Genomic DNA, 23,421 nt, shown 5'->3' on the forward strand with positions numbered 1-23,421 from the left:
CGATTATTGTTGCTGTTGTTATTGATAAAAAATAAATCAATGGGCGATTTAACAAAATCCCTATAGTTATATTATTTTATTACACTTTATCTATATAAAAATAATGTTACAGATAGTATTACTTTTTTTCTATTTTTTTTTTTTATTTTGTTTTGTTTCCTTTTTTTTGTTTTTTTTTTTTTTTAATTCTTTTTTCATAAAATCAGTAAAAAGCACGATATACCAATTATTTTAAATGCACGCACGTATGGGATGCATACATACGCATAATTATCAATCACTTTATAATATACATATATTATTGCGACATATAAAATATTCTCATTGATTAAATTTCTTCTCTATGGTATTTCACGCAAGCCTCATCTCCGATTAATCATCGATTTTTTTACGATTATATAGCCAATCAAGAAAGCAAGTCTGTTTTTGCAATTCTGATTGTCTCTCGGATCGTAGTATGTGTACCATACGAACTGGCCCGTTCTTATCTACTATATCGCTGGTACGGTCGAATTAAAATGTACTTTATGGCTCGTGTCAGGCGATAATAATCGCTCGAGCCTCTCTCAGAAGAGATCGAGACTCTCTCTCTTTTTCTCTCTCTCTCTCTCTCTCTCTCTTTCTTTCCTGCGTGGGTGGAACGCTTGAAACACTTGAGACGATTCTCATTCAAGAAAGAGAAAGATGCGAATAAAACACGCGATCGATGAAAAACAAAATATCAAAAAACAGCGAGAGAAAGAAAGAGAGAAAGAGAGAGAGAGAGAGAGAGAGAGAGAGAGAGAGAGAGACAGGTAAAATATATTTTTTCTCAATTATTATTATTATTAGTATTATTATTACTATTATTATAAACAATATGATAATTTCTCTTGAAAACATTTGAAGGGACATTAATCCACTTAAGTAATTATATATTTGGACTTAGAATTTTTCAAAAGAAAATTATCGAATTTTCTATAAAATAATTGAAGAGACGTATATGTATATTTAGAATTGATTCGTCTTAGACGATCTTGAACTAGCTAATACTTGCGAAACGTTACAAGTTAGAAATAGCGGATAGATGAATGCTCGCTCGCGTGTTGCTTCGTAATAAGATATTATTATCGTCACCGAGGCACAAGTTTATCGTTTACCTCGGATGCGTGAAACCGTCGATCGTCGCTTTTATCGAGGAAGAAGAGAGCTCGGAAAGAAGGAAGAAAGTAAAAGAGAAAAAGAGACAGAGAGATATCCGCTCTTTGACTCTCGTCGGGTTGAATGAGAGGGCCAAAGGGATTCGATCGTCGGAGATTCGCCGAGTCGAATCGTTTCTCGGATCGTTCTAAATTGCCCTTTCATTATCACGGCACCGTCGTGAAGATGCTGGAGGAAGAAGGAGAAGAAGAAGAAGAAGAAGAAGAGAGAGAGAGAGAAGGAAAAGGAGAAGAAAAAAATGGCGAAGAGAGAATAGTCTGTTTCTTCTTCTTCTTCTTCTTCTTCTTCTTCGGCATGTTTCGCGAAAGAGAACATCGACGATCCCGAATCAAATCGGCGAAAAGAAAGCCGAGACACTCTCCGACGTGTATAACGAACGTGTTCGAATGATACGAACGTATTTCAGGAGAGAACGATGCCTTCCGAAATATATCGAGAACCGGCTCTGAATCTTCTTCTGTTACTTAAAGAGAGAGAGAGAGAGAGAGAGAGAGAGAGAGAGAAAGAGAGAAAGAGAAAGAAATGAAAGCGATGAAATTGCAAAGAATCGTCTCCGCCTCGATCGAACTTAAATTGCCTTGGATTGTAAAGCGTAATATGGAAGTATATTGTATCGATTGGATTTTCTCAGTCCTACCGTGAAAGTGGATGCTGTTTAGAACATCTTTTTTTTTACATTTTCATTCTTTTCTTTTTTTTATTTTTTTTTATTTTCAAGATCCTTCCTCTAACTCTTCCTAAATCTTTATAGATTTTGTTCTATTTTAATATAGATATCTATATTATCATTATATATCTATATATTTATATAAAAGTTTTTCTCGTCAGTTTTACAATAGATAATAAATAATTATTAATTAATAGATAATCAATAAAATATAATAAGATTCAGTACGATTCAGAATTTATCGAATAGTAGGAATATATATGTAGATATATATATATAATTTAATATATATCTTTAGAATATATATATATATATATATATATATATATATATATATATATATATATAAAAGGAGAAGTAAGCAACTGCAAGCAACTGTTGACGAAATGGCAGAGAAAGAACGAAGAAGACGAAGACGAAGACGAAGAAGAAGAAGCAAAGGCATGCGTGCATCACGCGAGCGGAGGCGAACGCGTGTAAAGATGGCTCCTCGGTTCGCCTGACGCCTGGCAAACGCCGAGTTGGCTATGAGTGAGCTGATTGGACTGACTCGGGCTGGGTACCCTTCGCGGATATATCATGGACTATCAGGCGTCCATGTACGTAAGATCGACTCGACATGGAGTACAGGGATCATTACTATAGGAACCCTAGCAAGTGCCCTCTTTGATTGACGCACGACGTTACGCCAAACTCTGAGGCACGCGAACCTAACAAAACGAGGCCTCCTTTCCAGTATTCCAATACTTTAAGTTTTCTTCATCGAAAACTGTCTTTGATTCAACGAACCTGATGTTTCTTTTATTATTAAACAAGATAATCGTAACTTATTATTCGTCTCTTACATATACATGATATATATATATATATATATATATATATATAAAAACAACCCTTACGTTATATATAATATGTATAATATAATACTTAAGGGGTTAAAAATCATTGCAGATAAACAGATTAAATTCACAATCGTTTTCATTTTCTTTTAGAAATAAGAGTCTTAACAACGACCTAAGTACACCCTTAGTCTACCCACCATCATCACCACCACTATCACCACCTTTCTTACCTATCTACCTACCTACCTACCTACCTACCTACGTAGCTAATACAACTACTACTAATACTAGTATTACTATTACCAATACTACTTCTCTTTGGGCTCTCGTGCGTCGTTTAATTACCGTGTGTAACGAGTTAGAGTGGTTGGCGTGCGCACGAAAACCCTTCTCGCGAGAAAGGGGTGCGATATGCTCGCTGACGTCGTCCACGAATCACTCGAAATTACCAGGAGTATCGTTGTGACAGCCACTAATACTACTTACTGCTACAATCAAACATCATCGCGTTTCTCGCGTGTTATTTCAAACGTCCACGAAAGGATTCAAAATGAACGTAAATACGTGTAGGTGCCTTTAAAGCTTCTTCAAACTTCAATATTCAGGTGTCTTTCGAAGGTCGAAACATTCTCGTCGACACGATCCACAACGTCGCGTGTCCACTCGATGGTAATTCCTTCGAGAGTACTAGGGGAAATATACGAGGGAGAATTTCCAACGAGTACTTGTCTTCGACTCGTGAAAATCTCCTTGGTTGTTTGAATGATCATTCTTCAGGAATGTCTAAACGACTCTGAAAACTTTCTGTCTATCAAGATCTTTAGATAAGATAACTGCATATACCCGTTGTGTATCTACTTATTATCAGACGGGAGAGAAACAAAAATATAATAAATTGTTAGCTCTTGATCTTTAGAATTGTTACTTACTTTTCAAGATATTTAATTTTTTAATATTGATCAACTCGATCGTTGATCGGTTATAATATGAAATCTGTCTAAATGTAAACGTGATCTATCTAAATGTATTCGTATTACTCACGATCTAGATGATTTACATGATAAGAATTGTAACTGCTTGTCAAGGGCCATTCCCAAGTGTATAGATCACGATCGATGTCGAAGGAAATGAATAACGCACTGGTAGTGGTATCCGTCGATCACGCTTGGCATTGACGATCGATTCGATCCCTAGCATAATCTCGCCAATTTGTAAGTGCATCTACGAAACGTTCGAAGAGCATCTAAATGCAGGAAGAAGATCGAGAAGCGTGCGTGCTTACCATTACCGGGAGGAATCACTAAAATCGAAGGGGTGTGGATAAGAGAATGAGAATGAAAGAAAGAGAGAGAGAGAGAGAGAGAGAACATAGAAAGAGAGGAGAAACAATTTTATTATCAAATCTGTTGCATTGTCAAGGTCGCGAAATTAATTTCAGACAAAATTCCAAAACCTCCGTTAAACAAAATTACTTTTATCTCGTACAAATTCATTGTCTTTTTTTTACTTTTTTATTCTTTTTTTTTTTTGTTATTTTTTTTCTTTTAATATTTTTTGTGAATTAATTTTTTTCCCCTAATAAAATAATTAACAATTACAAACGAAAGAGCTTTTTATGAAAGAAAGCATGAAATAACTATGAAGCTTTGGAAAAGGATACGATGAGAGAGATCGGATTATAGAAGCACGTGGGAGACACGTTTGCGAGGGGTGTTGTATGCGAGGAGGGTGTAACCGCCGTTACGAGGGTGGTTCGAGGGTAAAGAACAAGAAGCGGGTTCCAAGCATAGTCAGCTGTTTTAATATGGGTCACTGGTACGTTCCGGAACGATCGATTTCCGTCGGTACGAAGTTTGCTGTTCAAAAGAGAACAAGTTAAGCTTTCGAAGGCCACGAAAAAAAAAGGGAGAATGAGAATTTAAGAAAAAATTTTTCCATCGTAAGTTAAAACAATATGTACGATCGAAATGCAACTAGGTTCGAAGACCTTCCTTCCATTTCTACTTTTTTCCTTCGAATATATAAAACGATAAAATCTCAGTAGGGTCGGTCAGGCACGAGGATCGATCGATCGACCATGTGACGTCTGGCAACTCTTAACAAATAATTATATAACATAAATTCTTGTATTTTATTTTCTCTATATTTCGTATTATTTTTAATAGAATATGCTATTTTAATCTTTTGAATCAGAATTAATATCTTTTCGGATGTTATAGAATCTCAAATAATATCATTTGTAACGCTTGGAAAAATGACGAAAAAGTAACTTTTGCAAAAGATTCAACGTGCAGCAAAGAGGGAGAAGAAAATAAAAAAAAAAAAAAAAAGAAAAAAAAACAAAGAAAAGAAAAGGAAAAAAGGAAGAATCTTTGCTGAACAGGAGCCTGGCGCCATTGCGATACAATACGGAGCCCGATGACTTGCATTTGTATCTCGCCATCGAGAAGCCTCGATGATTATAGCCATGGGCCCTTTCGTCCTTTTCCTCGTCTCTCTCTCTCTCTCTCTCTCTCTCTCTCTCTCTCTCTCTCTCTCTCTCTCTTCGACTTTTCTCTCCCTTTCTATGGGACGTACTATAAGCGTTCTCATCGTCCTGTCGAAGAAACGATCTCTTCTTCTTCTTCTTCTCTTTTTTCTTCCGTCGATAATAATATTGTGACTTTAGTTACTCGAACTCAATTTCATATTAAACTCTATCTCTTTTTCAATAATATTACAAAAAAAAAGAAGACAAAAAAAAAAGAAAAAAGAAAGAAATAGAGGAAATAAAAATTGATTCGTTTGGCTGTTACCCATTTCAATTGGAATTATATTAATAGTTTAGATATTAGAATTTCGTTCATCATTGAAATCGTTTAATTTCGTCTCTCGTACCTAATAAAAATAACTTTACCATATAATTCGTAAAAAAAAAAGAATTTTAACCTCATATATTGTACTTTTAGACACGTATATGAAGTGTCGCGTGATCTCGATCACGCTCACTCTCAGGTAACTCGCAATCGCGACGACCTGGACGGATTTTACGAGCGCGACGCTCGTGTCCCTTTCGTGTCGTATGAAACTTTCAAGTACGAGGAGAGCGTGCCAGCGATAAGCCTTTTTATCGAGTTCCTACCTGGTTCTTGCCTTTCGCGAGGCTACCTTACGATTTTTCTTTTACGTTGAATCAGGAAACATTTCAAACCTAAAATGATACACCTTGCATGTGTATTTTGTGTATTTAAATATTTACCTTGTAGAGCTATATGTATATTTTAACATAATGATAACAATCTAACGATCAAATAATTAACAAAATCCAATTAACGTATTTCATATGTTACGCTTATTAACTAATATTATCGAATTTACAGATTCTTATTAAAGTATATATTAAAAATGAAATGTTAAATTTTCATTGGAATCTCTGGTAAACAGTTCGTTCCGTCGGCCATCTTTGACATCGAGATACGACGGTAATAGTCGGAAAGAGATTTGCAAAGAAAAGATTTCGAATAAGAGAGAATGAGAGAGAGAGAGAGAGAGAGGGAGGGAGGGAGAAGGGAAAGAAGGAAGAAAGAGAGAGAGAGAGAGAGAGAGACGATTTAATCCTTCTTGTTTGTCTTTGCATTAATTATCTAGAATTAAGAACGCCGCTTGCCACGACGCCAGCCAGCCGGATTACTGGCTTTATTATTACTTGTTGCAGATTATTAATTACCAGGAATTACGAGCGTGGTGCACGGTAGTGGACGAAGAGGGTGGTGGCGACGAGGGTTGCTATTGCTGTTGCTGTTGTTGCCTGGTGGATGTTATGAAAAGAAAGGAGTTCCTCCCCAGATTTGTGCTTTCAATTAATTTTCCTGAATTAAGAGACGATTGTAAGAAGGAATTAAAGCTTCTCTCTGAGTACGAGAACTTTGCAAATCGATAACGTCCTTCAGCTTAGAAAATTACGTTTATTAATTTTTCTTCTTCGTACGACGAAAAAAAAAGATTATATAAAATTTCTTTTTCAAAAAAAAAAATTGTATAAAAAAAGAATTATATAAAAAAAAGAAAAAGAAAGAAAACCTCTCTCTCTCTCTCTCTCTCTCTCTCTCTCTCACTTCCTCTCTTTCTCTCTCCCTGGTAATCAACGTGGAACGTTCTAATCTCGATTGAAAATGCATTGGTAAGACACATACGTTATTCTTATTCTTCTATACGATTAGAAACGATGAATAAAAGAGAAAAAGAGAAAGGTGGTTCAGCTTGCTAGACGTAGCAAGCGTAGGTAGTCGCTACTATAAAGTCTACCACGTATCTATATCAAAAGCAAAGCCAACAATGGGGTCATACGAGCCCTTATAATATCGTACCGGCTCTAAGAGGAGGAAAAAAAGAAGAGGGAGAGAGAGAGAGAGAGAGAGAGAGAAGGAGAAAGAGAGAGAAAGAGAAAGAGATACGAGGCCAGCTGCCATAACCGATACAATTGTTAAACGTGTACACAGAGAAAAGAAACATAGAGAGAGAGAGAGAGAGAAAGAGTTTCAAAAAAAGAGATTAATAGATAATTTTAGACGTATTCGAATGACAATTTGAATAACAATTGAGTTATTTCTTTCGAATTTATAAGAAAAAGAGATAGAAGAAGAGAAAGAAAGAAAGAATGAAACTCAACGAAATCGTGAAAAGAGAAGTGCTCGATAAAGACGAGGGTAGAAACGCGAAGAATATTCAAATCGCGCTTAATTCGTATGATTTATGAACATAAAAAAACAGGCACAAGCATACACACGTACTTACACATGACACAATAATACGATGGATGTTAGACGAGCCGTGTTCCTCATAAGTACGCATCGATGCATCAGGACTATGCACCAACGAAGAACGTTGAAATAACGAACGGTGGAAATAAATATTAATAAAGAGCTCTCTCTTTCTTTCTCTGTCTATCTATCTACCTATCTATCTCTGTCTGTCTTTTTCTTTCTATCTAACTCACATAATTTTGTTTCACTACCTCCCTCTCTCTCCCCCCCCCTCTCTCTCTATCTCTCTCTTTTGCGTACTCTACGTGCCGGTGCATTGTTCAGGCCATTACGAGAGCCAATTAATCTATGCACAATTTTATAATTAAACGGCTAATAGTGCATAGAATTATAGTCCAGGGACGCTCAAGTGCTCCCACGTACGGCGCTACGGTGTTTTCAGGCGTTACGATGGGAAGAAGACACATGAAGATGATCACGGGAAAAAGGAAGAAAAAGAAAGAAAGAAAGAAAGAAAGAAAGAAAGAAAGATAGACAGATAAATAGATAGAAAGGGAAAAGAAATAGGAAATGAATAAAGCGGAAAAGTTACGTTTCTTCCTTCGCTCTTTCTTGTTTTTTTTTTCTTACGTTTTTTTTTTACTTTACTTTGATCTAATACTTGGAATTTCATCATTATCAAAAGACTTTGACTAATATTAATGATACGTGCCTATCTATACATCGATTTAAGATAAGAAGATAGAGGAATTAATGATAGCATTAAATAGAAAAATAAAGCGATAGAAAGAGAGAGAGAGAGAGAGAGAGAATTTGAACGTCGATTTAATGACGAATATTAAAGATCAAGCAAATAAAAACGATCTTCGTTCAATATGCGAAGGCGGAAAAAGGCATTGGATCAACGATACTCACTTTAAAATGATCTCATCTTTCTCTCTCTCTCTGTCTTTCTCTTTCACTCTCTCGCTGTTTCTCTTTCTCTCTCCTTCATTCTGTACCTATTGCGATCGCGATAGTCACGATGATCGATAAGGAAATAATAATGCGGCCCCTCTTTGTACGCGGCTAACGAGTCGAGTCAATTATATTAATTAATTTGCCTAACTCGGCCGAAGCAACGATTATATACTAGCTGGTTATATTATCCCATTGGATGGCAATGAACATTCGTGCGCAACGAGCCCTCTCGTCTTTAATTAGTTGTCTATTAAAAGAAAAAAAGAGGTAGAAGAAGAAACGAGAAAGAAAGAAAGAAAGAAAGAGAGGGATATCTAAAGGGAAATGATGATCGATCGAAAACATAGAAATGTGGAAAAGTGAGAATAGATGGGATGAATAGATAGATCGATTTATTTACTTTTCTGACGTCAATCGAAAGGGGGACAGTCAACAAGAGATCTTCACATACGATTAGATTTTATCTTTTAATCTGATGAAAAGTAACTCCAGAAAGTGAGCCTATAAGTAAGTAGCTAATATTACATAGTAGGTAAATAAAAATTGAATGATAACAAAAATGATTGTTTCTAGTGCATATTTACGTACACGAAAAACTTTGATAACCGTTCATATTTTAATTGATGAAAAATCGGAAGAAAAACTTTTTGAAAGGATGACCGAGAATGAAGATCGCAAAGCGAGTAAATTCGATGCGACTTTACCGTCGCTTAAAATGTTTAATTCGCCTAATCAAATGTATCCCAAGAAAACATGAGTCAACTCACGAACATTGATTCTATATCATCGCGAATCCGAAAGAACGAACGAACGAACGAACGAACGAACGAACGAACGAACGGATGAACGAACGAACGAACGAACGAACGAACGAACGAACGAACGAAGTATCGCACCTGGCGCCGCTCCGACAAACCACAAGAAAAAAGCTCTTGAATTATCGATGCGGTTCTCGATGCATGCTGTTGCATCGATGCTGCTGTTGTTGATGCTGTTAGTAGTAGTATTAGTAATAGTATTAGTAATGGTATTGGTAGTGGTGATGATACTGCTGCTGTTGCAGGCTGCAGCTCGTAGAAGTGCTGCAACTACGATGGTCGTAGTCGATGAAAACGTGTATATATACATGCTTGATGTTTGATTGTAAATGCAAGAGATCTGTGTTTCCCCGTAGTCGTTGTTGCCGTTACTGGCATGGTCGTGCATTATCAGAGTGTAACGATGCCAATGGTACACGCGATCGGACCACACACAAGCTCTCTACCGTGACCTCTTAATCATCTAATTTTTCGTTACAACTTTCGACTCTTTTTATCTGTTATAATGTTCAATACCCAGGCAATTCAAAGTTTCTGTTCATATTAGAATGATTATCAGGAATGAGATAGAATTAGGAATAGTTAATATCATTTAAGAATTCTCTAATCAATCGAAAGATATTTCAGATATTTATCATTTTTACGTATCACATTTTAAATATATAATTTCAATTGTAAATTCGACATAACTCTAACTTTCACAGTTCATTCACCATCGCTTCCTGATTAAGAAACATCGACGATGAAAATAAAAGTGATTTCTATTATGCGATATATATAGTCTAACTACGTCACTATAACAACAGTAACTAATCAGTTTGAGAATAAACGAGAGAATATTAATGTTAGAATGCTAAACTTTTGTATACCTAAATAAGTGCATAATTCTTTAAATAATTGAGAATCATGGAAACTGAATCTCGACGATCTCGAAGAAAAAGAAGACCCGCACGAGCCGACGGCTCGCAGAGTTCTGCTCTGTGACTCCGACTGGGATTATTTGGATCCCTATCCCTACGGCTTTCTCCCTCTTTCTCCCTTTCTCTTTCTCCTTTACTCTCCCTCGATCCTCTTTCTCCCTTCTCTGTGTCGCGTTGAATCCGTTTCCGTTGTGACTGCTACGGCACGCTTCTCACGGGACAAGTGTTGTCCGAGAGATGTGCTTTGATTTCAACAAAAACAGATACATCGTCGATCAGCAAAGTGAAAAGAAACACACGAGATATCTTTCAAAATAATATGGAAAACTTTTAGATTCAATTGTACTATAAACGTAAGAGTTTTCTCAATAGAGAGGTCGATTAGAAATCGAAGATGAAACTGACAACATTTTCTCGGGGAAGTTGGGATCCCCTCGTTCCGTTTACTATTCCGTTTCGTCTGTCGTCTGTAGCGTAGGTGGGGTAAGCTTGTAGTACACCACCTCTCGGTCTCTGTAGCTCTCTCTCTCTCTCTCTCTCTCTCTCTCTCTCTGTTTCTCTGTCTCTATCACTCCCAGTGGGGACGATTCATTCAGAGAAATTGCCGTGAAAGGGACACCTGTTGGCACGGTACTCAATGTGACAATCCTAGAAACACGAGCACGTGCCATGCTCGTGTTAACGACAACGTTTAACTCGTGAATTGAAAGTAACTCGATCAGTTACTTACTTGACACTAAAATGCATCGATAAAGATATGCGTTATTGAAGATGAAAGAATACCTCCTATTATCGCGAGAATGCATCGATAAGTTTAGGATGTTGTTGCCTGCCGGCAGGCAACAAGTCCAAACGATGATTAAGTCTTAAGGAACGGTAGGTGGTAGACAATTAAAGTACTTTTAGGCCGAGCAGTAGCGCCGAAAGGCGGATGGGCGAAGATAAAGTGTTGCCCAGAGGCGACACCATCCGTTATTAATGTATGCGAGGATCGTAGCTTCCGCGAGTAAGGCCTTAGCTCGATGAGTCCTATAGATGGTTGACTTATCTCTTAGAATTATCGAGCGAACTGTCGGTGACTTTTAGAGGGATTCCGTGCGACGAATTGACAAGTACCTTTCTCGATAGGTAGTCGTTCCATTGAAACGAAATGAGATTAGCACGAGTCTGTGTACAAGTTAGATAATCTTAAAACTGGTTCCATCGATTAACAATTTCACACACGATCTGTCAATCTTCTGATTGTGGATTTACTTGATTAATTTTCGCTTCACCTACCTGGCCGTTGTGCAGTCCCTGTAGAGAATGTCGAAGTCCTTGCAGCTGAGAAGTTTACAACGATTGACGCCCGGTTGAATGGCTCCGAGACCGCGTAGGATTCTAACCTGCTCGACGTTGCATACCAACGGCACGATATCTAGTCTCTTTAGCTTGGTATAGACGGTATGTAAACCACCCACGAGATGTTTGAGGAAGAGCTCAAAGGCCTGAGGCAAGCAGAGCATAGTATCACCGGCAATAATGAAGGCAGCGACCTTCTGGCCACGATAATCGACGAGTTTACATTCGTTCGCCGTTGGATCACTGGTACTGATTGGCGGTGGACTGTTATACGATCTGGGTGGTAATACAGCGTGATGAGCAGCCATCAATTCCAAAGGCGATCCATGATGACCGCTTAGCATACCACCTAACTGACCCAAAAGACCCAGTCCCGGTGGCGGTAGTCCCGGCATTCGTGGTACCATTCCTGGAGGTGCACCGGGCCCTCCCCCGGCCGACAGAGGCGGTGGACTCAGGGGAAGACCCTGTGGTGGTGATCCTCTCGTCGGTGAGCCTGGTGTCGGTACACCTCGATGTTGCTGCTGTTGCTGTTGATGTTCACGTAACTGATCTCGTGGATGGGATTGTAAGGAGGATTGATGCTGGGAGCCGTGCAGCTGCTGTTGCTGTTGACTCTGTTGTGCTGATGGACTGTGAGGATGTTTTGGGCTGCCGGTTACGGGACTGGCACGGCTGCTGTGTTCGGAAGAGCTGTCCATCGCTCCGTGGTCCATCGATGGTTAAATTTTCTCGCTGCTTTCGTTTTCTCGTTTCGTCGACTCTTCTACTTGTACTCTCCGGCACTTTCCTCTCTGGTCGTTTTAACAATAGCAGCCTTTATCGTCAAAGTCACAACAACGAACCGCTTTTATGAATGAAAACAAATAACGATGCTCGCGAAGATATATATCACCATACGAAGAAAAACACGCGGACTTAGGATCACCGGGTCGTTGTAATATACAATGTCGACCGTCCCAATAAATCTTATCACTGTCACTTGAGAAATCCTTGTCCCGTGTTATCGCAAGAGAAAGTACGAGGTTCACCATACGCGAGAACACGACAAGTCTTGATCATATCTCTTTGGCGAGTCTCAATGTTGACACTTAGACGAAAGGACGAGTTGACGTCCATTTGTCGTCCATCGCAACGTTTTTGGCTCCAACAGAGACGTCTAGGACGTCCTGAGGACGACAAAAACGAGCACGACAATAACGTTGATAACAATTACGACGACAACAATGCCGATAACGTTTCGCGACAATCACAGACAATTCGACGATCCACACTCGATCGAGATCGTTGAAAACGCGAACGCGACGACGTGGGTTGCCAGCGCCGACGACGGCGACGGCGACGACGGCGGTGACAACGACGACGAAAATCACCGCGACGACGACGACGACGACGACGGCGACGACGACGACGACGACGACGACGACGACGACGACGGCGACGACGACGACGACGACGACGACGGCGACGACGACTACGGTAACTCGCGCAGGGACGCGCGTCGCTCGTTCTCAAAGTGGCAAACGCTCTCTCGGTCGAGTCCGGAGTATTTCCCTACCCAGTCACAGATGTAATAAATAAAAACATCAGTGGGAGCCCCGCGAACGGGGAGGATGGGCGTTCACTGCGCGTACCACGCAATCCGGTTGGCGGAGCCAGCAAACGAACGAATGTTACGATTGGCTCTTGGGAACCGAACGTCGACGCCTTTGGAACCTACCCTCGGTTGGTGGCGGGTCTACCGGCGCTCTGCCACCCCTCTCCCTTTATCCTCCCCACTTCCAGGACCATCACCGCCACCACCACCACCACCCCAACAGTGGCAGGAGCACGACGGAACGCGCTTCGGTTCTTCAAGCCACGACTAACGGCGAGAACAGACGAGGAGGACTGACTAGAAGAGAGCGCGACGGCGCTTCTCTCAGCGCTTCCCGGGAGCCAGTAACACGCGCGCGCAGACACACGATTCCATACGAAAGACAGAGAGAGAAAGAGAGAGAAAGAGACCGAGGACAGTACGACTCGACGAGAGAACGTACCGGCGGCGCTGACGGTTCTACGAGTGGGGATTTCTTCTTTTTCCTCGCGACTTCTACCCCTCCTCCTCCTCCTCCTCCAACCTCTCTCCGAGGTATACGTCGAGATCCTCCGGCCCGCCCTCCTTCCAACGATCTCTCTAACATTCTCTCCGTCTCTTTCTACCGCGAGACGGCCCTCTTTACCGCGTTTCCTCCACCTCCCAGGGACCATGCCCTCCTCCCTCCTTCCCTCCTCTCTTCGCCAAAGAATGTCGCCGGCTACGTTCGAATCGATCGTTCGCTCTCTCGCGGTACTCCTCCCACCCACCTCCACCATATTCGCCATCAGCATTACACGCGCGCACTTATTTCTTCCGTAGGTAACTCCGCTTCCTCGCGATCTTTCTCTCCCCTCCTTCATCTTAGTCGTCTTTTGCCCACGAACTTCTCTTTCTCTCTCTCCCTCTCTCTCTTTCTCTCTCACTCTTTCCCCACTCTTCGATATCCTTCTATCTCTATCTCAGTCTCTCTTGCGAGCTCATCTGACCCCTACCAAGCTTCCACCGCCACTTTCCCACCCTCGATCCCAACCACCACCACCACCACCACCATCACCAACGTTCTTGTCGTTCTCGTCGTTGTCGGGGTATGGGTGCTTAATATCTTTGTGCCATAGCCAAGGCGTACGTATCCACCGACTGTTCCCGGAGGTGAACTTTTCGTGCGAGTGTGTCTTGCGAGGGAGGAAGGAAAGAAAGAAAGAAAGAAAGAAAAAAAAATGGAAAAGAAAAGAAAAGAAAAGAAAAGAAAAAAGGAAAATATGAAAAAACGTGGGAGAACTTTGTTTCTCCCTCTTTCTTACTTCTTTCCTACTTCCTTCTCGTGAACCGATCGGCCAACGTTGATAGGTCGGTCCCGGGTAATGTACAAGTAGAAGGCTTACTCTTATATGTCCACCCCGTATTTTAGCTACGTTTTCGAATTTACTTAAGTACTTTCGAATTTTTAGAAGGTTTCATCGACTTTTCAAAAAAGACAAAAAAAAACAAAAGAAAAACGGAAAAAGAAATTTTCCTCTTCTACGTTAGATTTAATTAGACATTTCCTCAATCTAATTTCCAAAAGGGCTGAGGCAAGAAAATCGATTATTTCTCGATGCACGCGACTCAATGATTTTAAAGGGAAAACAATAGAAATGTTGGTTTCTCTTTAAAAAAAAAAAAAAAAAAAAAAAAAAAAAAACATAAGAAAAAATTAGAGAAAAAAGAAAGGGAAACCATTTCAAAAGTCAAACTAACTTCTGAGGAATCCAGTGAAAGAAGGCGAATGCGTTGGCAGGAAAGAGGGAGAGGCAGAAGCCTGGTCCGATTATCTTGTCATAGATGTTTCAAGAGTCGATGGGAGAGAAAGGAAAAGGGCGACGTACTAGCCTCCACCCCATCCTCCTCCTCCTCCTCCTTCTCTTCCTCTTTCTCTTCTCTTTTGGCCGGTCATCCCCTCATCGGCCCGGTGACCTAAATCTACCGATGAAGGAGAGACCCTCTCCTCGCCTTCGTTACATTCGTGTAAGTGTCTATTTGTGTTTGAAAGAGTGAGATAGAGAGAGATACGGAGAGAGAGAGAGAGAGAGAGAGAGAGAGAGAGAGAGAGTATACGTATATTCCGTAACTTCGCGCATACATTCGCTAACCGCAGCTGATCCCTTGACCTCGTCCAACCCCGAACGAAACGGGAGACCCCGATGGGCCTAACGTTCATTGACCGTTGGCGCTCGAGCGAAAAGGGCTAACTCGCGATTCGACCGGTCGACCAACACGAGGAGGACACAACGTTTCTTTCCAAAATCCCTGCTCGCTTTGTCTCTTTTCACGCGCATCATTAGACTCCAGAAGGGGGCTAAATTATCCGCTAAATATTCGCTGTTTTACCTTAGGATACTTTTTTCTTTTTTCGTCTTCTTCTTTTTCGCAAGACCCTTTATTCTTAACCACGACAATATATATATAGTTTTTATCGTGTTAAAAAAAAAAGGAACAAAGAAAAAAGAAAATCCATTTGTATTAATCATTAAAATGTATTTTCAAATGTATCGATAGGTAGGTATACTTGGAAATAAAGAATGGAACCTGTATTATTCATTTTATTTTCATTCTAATTCTGAATCCTAAAGAGGAAAAATTAAAAAAAGAAAAAACAAGAAAAAAGAGAGAGAGAGAAAATACATTTTATTCATATTCGAGTCTGATTCCTATATAGAAATAAAAGAAAGAAAATTAAATAGAATCGACCTTCCAAAAGACAAACTCGCTCGTTCATTCGCTCAGTCGTTCGGTCATCCGAGATAACGCGAGAATCGTTCTTTGTCTCTTGAAAGCGATCGATCATGAGATCGATGTCCGCCGTCCAACTAGAAGGCGGCCCTCGATCGGTAGGGGGACCGATGTTTGCCTCGACCCAAACCACGTCCAATTAGTGGAATTAATACCGGCTGGCTTTGGGGGAGCTAATGCCCCTGTGTGCATACCTACGGGTATGCACGCCGATGACTGCACTTTCCTTCGTGCGTAATGAAGGACAAACGCGCCGACGCTCGCACCACCTCGATGCGTCCGCTCGCGATGCCGATCGGTGACTGCGCTCTTGTGTTCTCCGCGGCACGACGTGAAATTCCGCGACTCTGCGGTGTCCGCACGACACTGTTCTCTCTCTCTCTCTCCCTCTCTCTTACGCGAGCGACCCGTTTGGAAACTCGTGCGCTTAATTACGTTTCGATGCCACGCGTTCTCTGCAGACTTGTTCATCCTACTGTTAATAATAATAATAATAATAATAATAATAATAATAATAATAATAATAATAATAATAATAATAATAATAATAATAATAATAATAATAATAATAATAATAATAATAATAATAATAATAATAATAATAATAATAATAATAATAATAATATTAATAATAATAATAATAATAATAATAATAATAACGATGATGACGATGATGACGATAATGATAAATTAAGCTAGTCACTAATAGTGCTGTGACAAATATGGGAACGAGAATTGACTGTTTTCTTTCCTTCATTTTTTTCTGCCTTTTTCTTTTTCTTTTTATTTTTTTCACTCGCATACAATTTTTGATGCATTTACGGATAGATTAGATAGAATATTTTTAAAAATGCGTATATATATATATATATGTTTGTGTGCGTGTATTTATTTATTGGAATAGAATAACCAAAAGCATATCGTAAAGGGAATATGACTGAATTACTTTTGACTTGCACCATCTCGAGCGTCTCTTTTACTCGAAAATTTTCATCCCGTCTTCTTCGATCCTCCTCCTACCAAACGTTTCAACTTTATGAGTATGCGCATTGCTTCTCTCTCTCTCTCTCTCTCTCTCTCTCTCTCTCTCTCTCTCTCTCGTTTTACACAAGCTGCAGCGCATTTTCAGGCAGACTGCCGTGTGATACGCATTGTTCGACCTGAACACCATCCTCTCTCTTTCTCTCTCTCTCTTTCTCTCTCTCTCTCTCTCTCTCTTTGGTTGGCCAGCGCGTGCACGCACGACGTGTGTATATGCATCGTGCATAGACGTCGTTGCGTAACCCTCGTCATTGTTTGTGCCTCGCGTCGTTGTTACACGCCGGCACGCGGAAAGCCGAGGGTAGATTTTAGCCTCTGACGGGAGATGTAAAAGAGTGCGCCAATTTTTGTTCACCTAACACCGCGAACGACGTGTGCCAACGCTGAATTCGTTCTACTGGAAGTCTCTCTTTCCTCTCTTACGATCTAGTACAAAGTATACCTACCCACCTATCTACCCTTAATTCTTCCTTTTCGTTGCGTCTTGAACTTAGAAATATTTTTAATACATTTAAATATATACTAAATCTTTCATAATTAATTTTCTTCTCTTTTTTTTGATTTCTTTTTTTTTTTTTAATCATTCTATTTATAATAATCTATAATTATGGGGTAAAATCCTATGAATTATTACGTATATAAATTTATATATTCCATCTTAAAATCAAATATATATATGTGTATGCTTGTGTGCGTATGTGTGCGTTGATAGGTGCATACATGCATTAAATGTTTTACAAAGATCATATCAATTATGTCTATATATGTTACAATATCTATCATATATATATATATATATATATATATATACAAGTCTCTTCATAGGAAATAGAATAAATTAGACGTCTTCCCTTTATGTCTGGTGACCATCGTCGTCATTTTCAAAGTCCTTACCAAGACAGACGCCGCAGAATCCACCGTATAAGCTTACCGCGACCGCAGATGTGCGAGTAAGCGGTTAACCCTTAGCGGTCGACCATTTGGTATTTGCGGCATCGGTAGTTTTCAGTTTCAATTGCAAATCCTAAACTTAGCACGATATACCTATTATCATTCTTAATCGTATAAAATAGACGATTAACAAATATTAGATGGAAATAATTAATTATATATGGAACATTTAAAAATAAAGAAATATATATATATATATATATATATATATATATATATATATATACGTATACTTATATGAATAAAATGTATACATATATAAATGAAAAAAAAAGAAAAAAAAGGAGAAATATTAGCGATCTATGGTAGAGATGTCGAAGAGACGAAAAGTGCGAACATGCTATTACACGTATGTCCAACGAGCGGATATTCGTAAAAGCTTGCAAGAGCGAGCATACTCGCTCGAATTTGTTCGAAGAGCGAGCACGGACAACGGGAGCGAGGTATGCAAACGAGCCGGATACAACAGACAAAGTGAGAGAGAGAGAGAGAGAGAGAGAGAGAGACGAGAGAGAGATAGAAGCACGTTTACATTTTCCAGATTGAAATGTTAACCCACTAGGAAGGTGGCCGACGTGCGTGCGCATTATGGCTTATAACCCGATAAAGCCGTGCTTGTGTATGCATCCCACCCTTGCAGGCAGCATCCCTGTTGGACTCTTCTCTCTCTCTCTCACTCTTCCTCTCTCTCTCTTTCTCTTTCTCTCTCACTCTCTCTCCGCGATGGAGCAATCACCGTCGATAAGCATTGTGCCGAGCCAATACAATGGACAAGACTTTCCATCCGCTCACCCTTCCCTCTTCTCTCTCTCTCTCTCTCTCTTTCTCTATGTCCTCCCCACCCACCTTTCATCCTCTCGCGCAAATTCTCGGTATAATCCTCCGAAGCCGATCCTGAATATCCTCGTGAATCAGGAATAAACGAGAGACTCTTCGATTTATTCTTCGACTCAGAAGGCACAAAACGCATGTAATATAGTTATCTGAGAACCAAGGGTATGCGAGAAGTACTTTTGAAATTAAATTAATAGAAAAAATCGTCATCAAATAGCATAGAAATATGACGAAATAAATTGGTTTGAATATTAGCAACAATTCTATTGTATATCTATGTTATGTTTTAAGGGAAATAATTTGTACAACTTCGATATCTACTTCTTAAGTAAAAAGTTTTAAGTATACATATATATATATATATATATATATATATATATATGTATATATAAATATATTGGAATAGCTTTCGCTGAGCTATAAAGCGTTATTATCTACACTGTTGAAAGTCCGCACCGTTTTAACGCGAAGATGACGACAACAAGGACGATGACGACGATGTCTATAAAACATTTTCTCGACACTCGAATACGGCCGATAGAATTATCGTTTCCCGTAGCGGCGAAGCATCATCGATAAAACGTCCTTCGCGTAAAGAGTTTTAATTAAAAGGCGATACCTGTCTACGCGCTTGGAATCCAAGGTATATGATCGAACGTTAAAGATGACGATAATGATGAATATCAATATCTTTTTAGTATATACGGTTTGCACGATATAAATAATGATAAGGAATAAATCTCAGGCGCATAAATATTTTATCAAATTTTATTGCTTAGACGTTAAACTGTTAGTGAATAAAAATAAATAATTTATTAGATGATGAAAGGAGAAAAATGATAAAAAATAAATATAAGAATGGATGAGATATAATGAAACAATTGTGTACGTGTGTAATGAACAAACAACAAATAAACAAATAAATGAAAGATAAGATGAGAGTGTGATTGTACGTGGTTAGAAAAAAAAAAAGAAAAAAAAGATACGAAGAAAAAAAAAAGAAAATAATTTATAAAACAGAATGGTATAGAGGGATTATTGACGATATAAATGAAAAAGCAGAGGCAATATTTTTCTCCGTCGGCGGGCCGGCGTTCGATTTTTCGGCATGGCTTTGCGCGTAGCTAATTACCCGTGTGCCACGTGTTATTATAAATAGCCAATCGTTACCGGCGGCGGCGGCAGCATTCGCGATTGGCCCATAATGGCGTGTTATCGGATAAATAAAACGGATAGCCGCTTTCGATATACGTATAGCTTGCATCCCGATTGTGCGACGCGCTAACGCGATACCAACGACGCGGTGGTGCCTATGTAGGTACGTTTTCCGATTCTACGGATCGCTCGTAAATCCTCCTGAATCATTTGCAATCTATCGATATGAAAATCATTTTTAATCTAATAATACTATAACGTGTACCTCGTGTCGATGATGGCAAGAAAATTAGGGATGTATAATATATAGATGTATATATGTGTGTGTATAGTTTTATATATATATATATATATATAATATATATAATATATATATATATATATACATATATATACATATATATATATAAAACTAAACGATACTGCCAACCATCATGCAACTTATTGTCATTTGACAAATTGCATCACTTGAAAAACGAGTTTATCGTTAAAATATCGTTGACATTATCGATAATAATTATTCATTTTCTCTAAGATCAAACTCAATGATATCTACCGATTGCCGTATATAACTCTCTATAGATTTATATCTTTCAGAAATATATTTACAAATTTGGGTAGAAAATAGAGAGTAAAAAGAAAAAAGTTATCTGTGTATATCCTTTGGGATAAGTATATTCAGAGCTTTACTATGTGAAATAACCAAGCGCATCATATAGGGTTCTTTCACGTGCAGTGTGTCTAAGCGATGACGGTGGCCGATGGCGGTAGCAAAATGCGTCTTTAACGTAGCCGCGCGTCGTCAGAGACGCCGGCTAAACGCATTAGAAAACTCATTTGAATACGACACACAATGGGGGAAGACGTGGTCGCGCCGGCTCGTGACTAAATTCGCTTGCCAGGTATAATATTGTCCTGGAACAGTTTACAAAATCGTTGAGAATCTTGGGGAAAATTTCTTTCTCTTTTTTTTTTCGTTTCTTTTCTTTTTTTTTCTTCTCTCCTTTTTTTCTCTTTTTTCTTTTTCCTTTACATCGTCGGATTAGTGAAGATCAGTCAAGCTCGTGATCAGAGAGCTCGTTAACTCACGAACGAAGTATCCACTTCATCGATGAAAGAAAGAAAGAAGAAATCTTTGAGAAAGTTCTTGCCGCGAGGAATCTTCGTCCCTTTAAAACGATGAACGTAAATGGTCAATAATTTTCCTTTCGGCTTTACGCGCTGCTACGAGAGACAATCACGTTGACACCGCGTGATGGATGTCCCAGCTTGCTCAAAATAGGCACCCTCAGTTTTCCCGCCAATAAAGCCCATTGTAAATGCGAACTATTCGAAATATTAGAGCGCGCACCGGCGATTACCGGCCGTTCAGTCATCGCTGCTGACGCACCGTAATCCTTTCCCCGTTCTTTCTCTTTGTCTCCTCTCCTAGCTCGTTATATGTTCTATCGCTGTCTCTCTTTCTCTCTCTTTCCCTCTCTCTCTCTCTCTCTCTCTCTAACTCTCTCTCATCTACCTATCTATCTTTCCTTTTCTTTTTCTCTTCAATTTTTCTCTCAAGATCCATTTGCATTTTCTTCCGATCGATCGCTTATCCCGATTAAAATCTTTCGAATAGCTTCGAAATAATAAGTTTACAAAAATAAATCAAATCTTAATGGAACAGATAAATGTAATTGTTAACAATGATAATTTCAAATAGATTTCATCGCGAGCCCAGATTAAAATGATTTATCTTTAATCTCGTGGCGTAAGATTCTCTATCTAATACCAATAATCTGACATAGTTCATACTCAATGAACACAAGAGCACAATGATATTTCAACAACATACCATAGACATTATAAGCAGAAAATCGAATAAGCTTGTCTTAATATCTATATATCGTATATCTAACAGAGTTCGATGCTCGTTAATATATAATGATGAATTATGTCTTAAATAAATGTAGAATTTTATCCGATAAACAACTGTATAACAATGCAAAATAATTTAACGATATAAGTAAATACATATTCTTTCAAATTCAAGAGAGAGAGAGAGAGAGAGAGAGAGAGAGAGAGAGAGAAATATAGATATTCTATTCGATATTTAAAAGTAAGATTTTTGTGTGAATGATCCACCGAACGATTCACACAGGCGTGAAAAAAAAAGAAGAAAAAAAAAAGAAAAAACGTTTCGGCACTCTGTTAATCTCCATTATAATTGCACGCACGGCCCGAAGAAGGAGATGACCGAACAATTTCGAAGTTGGATTGTCGAGACATGATGGATCGCCCTTTTGTAGCCGGCACTGATGATACTTCGCAGATGCGTATCCGGCGTACCCTTTTCGAAACGAAACCACTTGCCAGCGATTATCGATTAAATGCGTGCACGTTCGACTCTCCTCGATCTTTTCCTTTCTTCATCTCCTTCCTCCCTTCTTTCTACTTATCTAATGTTTCGTTTTTCTAAACTCGTCATCCATAATGTCTCAACATCTGCGGTGTGTAGATATTATATACAAATCAATTTTTTAAATAATATCATTTTCAGTATTTAAGAAATAAAAATAAAAATCTCATAAGAAAAAGAAAGAGAGAGAGAGAAACAATGCTTGAATATCATTGATACATATATTTTGAAATTTATATATTTAACATTTTTTCGAATAACTAAAGATTGTTTTTCCTCTCTTCTTCTTCATTTTCTTCTTCTTCTCTTGTTTCGAATATCTCTCACTTTGCTACGTGAATTTGACGCACAACTTAATTTACATGAGTTACCCGAAGAAGACGGCTATGTACGCGTTTCGGACTTAGCCACGTAGTAGTGCGTTGCATCGAGCAATCTTGGTAGCATTAAGAAGGTGTTTACCTTGATACGAACCTGCAGAGTCAAAGTTTACTCTGGCATAGCCAGGAAGCATGGCTCCCAGCACGATCCTCCGAAATACATTTACTCGCACTCTTCGTCCATCGTTTTCCAAGAAAATACGAAAAATTTTTTCTTATACTACACACACACACACACACATGTATATATACTTATTAATAGATAGATTTAAATAAGATAAAATTATAGAGTATGAAACCTCTTCAGCAGGTTCATAAACGTAAACGTTGAAATCGAATGAAATAAATTCGTTCATTAAATCTCAACTAATTTTGATCATATAAGATCAATTCATTGTATGTATGTAAAGGGATGAAAGATCAAACTGTTAGATAGACTCGAGCAGGAACAGATGTCACCACTCGAAGTAATCCAATGCTTTTACACTAATCTAATCGGTATCATTAAATACAGGAATACATTTAATAATCGATAGATTCTACTGGCAAGCACTATTGGCCATATGATATCCTTTCACTACACTCGAGAGATAAATGAATTTCCTCGATTTAACGTGTCACTGTGATAATAATGATTTTCATAATGTCTACCAATAGATAGATATAGATACATAGATATATGAATAGATATATATATATTAAGCCGTTCCTCTCTGATGTAGTAATCGAATTCAATGGACTACGATATACTTAATGTATCTTATGAAGGTGCGCCGGTACCTTGACGAAACGCAAATTTACATAAGACAAAAGTAAGACAAAAG

General features: G+C 38.8%; 1 protein-coding gene across 6 annotated transcripts in view; it reads right to left on the bottom strand.

Annotated features, from left to right (window-relative positions):
* Positions 1-13,242, bottom strand: part of dac (dachshund family transcription factor) — a 227,880-nt gene extending 214,638 nt beyond the window's left edge. For 3 of the 6 annotated variants that reach the window (XR_004838352.2, XM_085661819.1, XM_035867681.2), the window contains exon 1: positions 11,428-13,240. Coding sequence is in view for 5 of the 6 variants with exons in the window: in XM_085661819.1 (XP_085517945.1) it covers positions 11,428-12,206 (779 nt within the window). In the remaining variant the exon portion in view is untranslated. Of the gene's footprint in view, positions 1-11,427 lie in introns of all 6 variants that reach the window. The other 3 variants (XM_085661821.1, XM_085661820.1, XM_085661822.1) reach the window with 2 other exon arrangements.
* Between the last annotated feature and the right edge of the window lie 10,179 nt (positions 13,243-23,421).

The sequence above is a fragment of the Vespa mandarinia genome, chromosome 16, assembly GCF_050613455.1.
Source record: "Vespa mandarinia isolate Hongniang chromosome 16, ASM5061345v1, whole genome shotgun sequence".
Taxonomy (NCBI): Eukaryota; Metazoa; Arthropoda; class Insecta; order Hymenoptera; family Vespidae; genus Vespa; species Vespa mandarinia.